General features: G+C 36.9%; 1 protein-coding gene across 3 annotated transcripts in view; it reads right to left on the bottom strand.

Moving 5' to 3' along the window:
- GABRA4 (gamma-aminobutyric acid type A receptor subunit alpha4) overlaps window positions 1-6,610 on the bottom strand; it is a 101,756-nt gene that overhangs the window by 51,475 nt on the left and 43,671 nt on the right. For all 3 annotated transcript variants that reach the window (XM_004390621.1, XM_004390622.1, XM_004390620.1), the window contains one exon: window positions 2,774-3,033. In XM_004390621.1, coding sequence (XP_004390678.1) covers window positions 2,774-3,033 — 260 coding nt within the window. The remainder of the gene's footprint in view (window positions 1-2,773; window positions 3,034-6,610) is intronic.

Below are 6,610 nucleotides of genomic sequence, written 5' to 3'. Positions count from 1 at the left end.
TATTTTATAATTAAATATATAATCTAGTATGAAAATAAAGCTGCTGTATCTTTATACGCTGAAAATCATAGCATCAAAATATATTTAAAAAACCACAATTTCACAATATTAGTGGGAAAATTTTCAGATCTTTTTTGATCTTTGAAAAATCAAGAAGACGAGGTGACTTATTAAAAGGGTGAATTAACAGTGTTATAAGTAAAATTTATTTAATAAATAAAAATTTACTTATTTCAAATGGCTACCAAACATCTACAAGCATTTAGCATAACTCAGGACACAATGCAAATATCAGTGACATGCAAAACTTTACAAGTAACATTTTCTGACTAAAACACAATACAACTAAATATTAACAATGAAGTTACATAAGGAAAAAGAAATCTCACTTGAGAATTTTAATATCTTCCAAATAATTCATAGAGAAAAGAGTAACATAATTACAAAATATTTAGCAAATAATTAGGGTGATAATATTATATATAAAAGTTATGAACTTTGGCCAAAGCTGTATGCAAAGGAAATCTCATTGCAATAAAAACTTAAATAAAATATTTAAAATAAACTAATAACAATCAAACTCAAGAAGCTAGAAAAAGAGTTAACAAAATTTACCCACAAGTAGCAGAAGGAAGGAATACAATAAACCACAAGTCAGTAATTAAAAACCAGAGACAGTGAAATCAATCAGTCAGTCAATCAAAGACAATTCTTTAAAGGATCAGTAAAATAGAACACTTCTATCACGCAATGGTTAAGCGGTTGGCTGCTACCCAAAAGGCTGGCAGATCAAATCCACCAGCTGCTTCTTGGAAACCCTATGGGGCAGTTCTTCTCTGCCCTATAGGGTCGCTATGAGTTGGAATCGACTTGACAGCAACGGGTTTGGTTAGTTTTCTTTTTCTTTTTTTTTTTTTTTTAATCAAGGCTTCAGTACAACAAAGCAAAGAAAAATAGACAACAATAAAAGACAGGGAGGACATAAATTTACCTATGGGAATGGAAAAGGTAATAAAACTGTATATATTCAATGAGTATTTTCTTAAACTGAAAATAGTACGTAAAATCTGTTCTAATAATTTTCAAAGGCTTGGTGAAATAGATGTTGTTATAGGAAAATATACGCTGTGCAAACATCCTTAGTGGGAAAACAATCATTTTCCTACCAGCTCACAAGCTATTCTTAGAGTACCTGCCCCCAGAGCCCTGTAGGAGCAGAGCTATAATATCTGATAACTCCTACCAGAGCTCTGAACAGCTAAACCTGGCCAGGGTGGACATGTAACCTAATTTGTTCAACCACAATCATCTCCCTGAGGGATTTCCTGACCAACTTTATTCTAAACTGACTCCCATCCCTCTCACCTTGCCTAGCATCCTCCCACCCCTTTGAGTGCTTTACCACTATCATTATCTATATTTTATTTACATTTTCTTTTATTGTTTCTCTCTCTTTTACACACACACTTCAATGTAAGCTCCACAGAGCAGAGATATTTGACTTCTTTTCTTGGGGGGGCGGGGGGAGGAGCCCTGGTGGTGCAGTGGTTAAGAGCTACGGCTGCTAACCAAAAGGTCGGCGGTTCAAATCCACCAGCTGCTCCTTGGAAACCCTATGGGGCAGTTCTACTCTGTGCTGTAGGGTTGCTATGAGTCGTAATTGACTCGACGAGAATGGGTTAAACAGTGTCCAGCACATAGTTGGCATTAAAAATATACTTGTTGAATGAATGTATGAATGAATGAATATATGAGGGAATGAGTGGTCATCTGTAGAGAATAAAGTTGATGATTTATTTATACACTTCAATTTCCATACATGTAGATACAAGTGATTTGAGTCTGCCATTTGTAGTAGTAGCAACAATAGGCTGCATATAAGTGACCATAGACACTTGTCTGCTGATTCAAGAAAGATGCTTAGTAAACTGAGAGTGAGAGAGAAAGAGAAAGAGATGGAGGGGAAGAAGAAGGAAAAAAAGGTAAGAAAAGAGGAGGAGAGAAAAAGAGAGAGAGACAGACAGACAGACACAGACACACACACAGACTGCCTATCTGCTTTCCCCATCTCTTGAAGATCTTGTTATTTTTCCTGCAAGTGGAGTCCCTAAGAGGCAATTTTTATAAATTTTTGTTTGTTTGTTTGTTTAAATCACAGAACCACTGTTGTGCCAAGTGTAAATTATAGTATCTCTTATTTGGCTTTCCACATCCTCTTAGATCTGTCCTTTAGGACAAGAATTCTCAGTCCTAGTTGTATACCATCTATGGGTCTTCTTGATGATTGGTTTTGTTTTCTTTTTAATACAAGGACACAGGCCCCACCCAGCCCATGGGGTAAGTTAAGAATCAGTGTTTTACTTTGTTCAGTGAACACTACTAAAATACATTCCTAACCTGCTCAAAAGCTTTCACAGTTTCCTTTTAAGAGTATACATAATATTTTGCCCCTTTATGGCAAAAATTTTTAATTATGAAAGGAAATTTCAAAGAATTAGATCCATTTACATCTGTCTCATTCAGTGCTGCTTAATTTTCAATCCATTAATTACACTTGGAGTTGCCATGAATCGGAATCGACTCAACAGTAACCAAAAACAACAACAATTACAGTTTTAAAGTTTAAATTCATAATTATCCTTTTATATTTTTCTGGATTTTTAAATGACTTACAAATTGTGATCAGAATTTTTAAGTTCTCAGTTCTTCCCTTGGCAATGCCAACTTGAACAAGAAGCTGAAATGTTAAACTAACAGAGATTAACTCAAATACCTGCAGAGGTACTTCTGGATGTTTTCCTCTCAGCACTGGAACAGATGGAATTTCCTGGAGGGGTTTTGATGTCTTCCTTTTGGCTTTTTCCATTTGAACATTGGTAAAATAGTTGACAGCAGCAAACTCAATAAGGGCCGAAAATACAAAAGCAAAGCAAACAGCTATGAACCAATCCATGGCAGTAGCATAGGACACTTTGGGCAAAGAATGTCTTGCACTGATGCTCAGTGTGGTCATGGTGAGGACTGTGGTTATTCCTTCAAAGCAAAAAAAAAACAAAAGAGACAAAATATCTTACCATTATTTCTACACAAAAAACAACCAAACAAAGAAACTTAAGGTTAACCTAAGGTGGAGTAGGAGGTAACAAAGTTTGCAGTGACTCAAATAAAACCAACTTTAATTGAAGATTTAAGTCTTAGTGGTTCAGTGAAATTAGCACATGCTTTGGAGTGAGAGACAGACAATTGGTTCAAACCCTGGCTCTTTCGCATTAAGTTAGGAAAACTCACTGGGTAGGTATTCATTTGATACCTACTTATTGGGCACGCTATAAAGATTAAAACTATGCAAGGCACCTGTTACATAGTGGGTGGATATTAGTATCTGAGCCAACATACCCGAGGAACTCATCGCATACACCGAGAAGGAAAAGTGAGTCCTTGAAGTAGTGATTCTCAACCAGGAGTGCAAAGGTGGGAACATCAAAATTTCTGGGATAGATATGGCCCTCTGCTATTGAGAATCATTGCCAGAGTAAAAGCACAAATTACAGGCCTTTATAATTCTTTAATTGGATATTATCTGCTAAACTAAAAATATACATTTACTAGTTGTGAAGAAGCCTAATCTATATAAAACAATAAATGTATATTTCTGGACAAACGGATTTCTAGAGCAATTCGGCTTTAAATGTACTGGACATCTACCACTCATCAGTTTATGGCTGGCAGGAAAATATTAGCAATAAGAACAGAAGTATTTCTCTTCCATCATTAGGCTTCTGAAGCATACCACTTCCAGGAAAGCCTTCTTCTCAGCCTGGAAGAAAGGTTATTCCTTATTCTCAGTAGAAAAAATCCACATGCCACTGAAATTATAGAGAATGGAATTATTTAAGAATGCTAGCATTTGTTGTCCCTCTCTGCATCTATGTTCTGCCTATCTAATTCATATTATCTAATTAAGCTTAGAGATTCCTGTGGAGATTTATTATATCTATTTAAACTAATTTTACATGATGATTAGTATAGCTCCTGGAGTTGACATGCCCAGGTGCTTGGGGATGACGATGATGATGATGGTGATGGTGGTGATGATGATGGTGATGAAGACATCTAAACTGTGATTCCAATTCATGTCAATCCCCAGTTGAAAGGCAAATAATATATTTTCAACTGAAGAGATAATGAGTCTCATGCAACAATAAAGGAATATGTTGATTTAGGGAGAAATAACATTGTGCTCCCCAACTCTGCATTTAATTATATTCTGCCTTGTACTATTCCTTAATTGACCCATGTATATACGCCTTGGAGCCCTGGTGGCTCACTGGTTAAGAGATGGGCTGCTAACCAAAAGGTCGGCAGTTTGAATCCACCAGCTGCTCCTTGGAAACCCTCTGGGGATGTTCTACTCTGTCCTATAGGGTCACTATGAGCTGGAATCGACTCGACAGCAATGGGTTTGGTTTGGTTTTGGGTATATATACCTTGTTTCCACAACTTGATTGAACATAGCCTTCTGGGGAGCAGATATGTCCTACACTCCTTCATGATTTGCTATAATAATTCACATGGTGCCAGGCAAGTGATTAACACACAGTAAACAAAGTCATTTTTTTTCAGTTCCTTACCAATTCACTTTCTCTGAATTCCAGTTCCCTTCTGAATGATCAAGGTTTTTAAATATTAAAAATTGGAGCACACTACACAACTTTAAAGAATAATGAGGATTCCATGAAATATAACATGGATGAATCTGGAGGACATTCTGCTGAGTAAAATAAGTCAATAACAAAAAGACACATATTATATGGTCCCACTATTATAAGAAGTCAAGAACAGGTATACACACAGAAAGCCAAGTCCTTTGATGGTTACCAGGGATGGGAGGGAGAGGAAGGGGAAATCACTTTCTAGATAGTAGACAATTGTTACTTTTGGTGATGGGGAAGCAATCCAAACATGGGTGAAGTCCACACAACTTGATTGAGGTAAATACACTAAGAAGTACATGTGAAAAAGGGACAATTTCAGTAAATGCTATAACATATACAATTTTACAACAACAGTAAAAACAACCAAAAATATGTGTGTAGTTCCATAGGTAGATATGGATGCATATATGTTTATAGGAAGGCATATGTAAGTAAATGCGTGTGCATGTATAGGTGTATCTATAGGCATATGTATGCACACATTTCTGTGTGCTTCATGTATCTCCACTTACATAACAAATCACATAGAAGGCACAGTTAGAGGCCTCCTAGATATATCAAAACAACTCTCGGGATTGGTTTAATGGGTCAAAAGGCTTGGGACCATAGTCTCAGGAGACAACTTAGTCAATTGGCCTAAGATAGTTCGCAAAGATAATGTTCTGCATCTTAGTTTGGTGAGTAGCATCTGGGGTCTCAAAAGCTTGCGAGCGGCCATCTGAGATACAACTATTGGTCTCTACTCATATGGAGCAAAAAAGAATGAAGGAAACCAAGGGCTCAAAGAAGAAATGAGTCCATAGGACTAACAGCCCACACGAACCACAGCTTCTTCAAATCTGAGGCTAGAAGAATTATATGGTGTCCCGCTACCAATAACGACCATTCTGACCAGGGACACAACAGAAGGTCCCAGATAGAACGGGATAAAACTGTTGAACAAAACTCAAATTCATAAAAAAACCAGACCTACTAGTCCAATAGAAACTAGAGGAACTCCTGAGACTATTTCCCTAAGATACCCTTTAAACTTGGAATTGAAGCTATTTCTGCAGGTACCCTTTCAGCCAAATAATAGATTAGTTTATAAAATAAACATTATCACCCGTGGGTAATGTGGTCCCTTAAACAATTAACTATATGAGCCCAAACAGTCAATAGTTATTCAAAAGCAAAGGTGAGACAGCAAGGAGGGGAAGGGAAACTAGATCAATGGAAACAAAACAAACAATGAAATAATGAGAATGCTGACACATGGTAAAAATTGTAACCAATGGCACGGACCAATTTGTATAAAAATTGTTAAAGGGAACCTAATTTGCTGTGTAAACTTTCACCTAAAACACAATAAAATATTATTTTAAAAAAAACTGGAGCAACTGGGCAAGACATGAGCTGTAGATATTTTAAAAACATTCCATTGTTAAATATAAACTGTATGCTGTTGTTGTGGTTAGGTGTCATCCTCCAGTTGGTTCTGACTCATAGTGACCCCATGTACAACAGAAGGAAACACTGCCCGGTCCAGCACTATCCTCACAATTCTATGTTTGAGCCCATAGTTGCATCCACTGTGTCAATCCATCTTGTTGAGGGTCTTCTTTTTTGCCAATCCTCTACTTTACTAAGTGTGATGTCCTTCTCCAGGGACTGGTCCCTCTTGATACCATGTACAAAGTACATGAGACAAAGTCTTGCCATCCTCGCATCTAAGGAGGATTCTAACTGTACTTCTTCCAAGACAGATTTGTTCCTTCTTCTGGCAGTCCATGGTATATTCAATATTCTTCACCCACACCATTATTCAAAGTCATCAATTCTTTGGTCTTCCTTATTCACTGTTCAGCTTTCACACGCATATGAGGTGACTGAAAATACCATGGCTTGGGTCAGGC

The sequence above is a fragment of the Trichechus manatus genome, unplaced genomic scaffold (assembly GCF_000243295.1).
Source record: "Trichechus manatus latirostris isolate Lorelei unplaced genomic scaffold, TriManLat1.0 scaffold00310, whole genome shotgun sequence".
In the NCBI taxonomy this organism is placed as follows: Eukaryota; Metazoa; Chordata; class Mammalia; order Sirenia; family Trichechidae; genus Trichechus; species Trichechus manatus.
The sequence above is the reverse complement of the archived record's forward strand: the minus strand, read 5'-3'. Positions and strand labels throughout refer to the sequence as shown.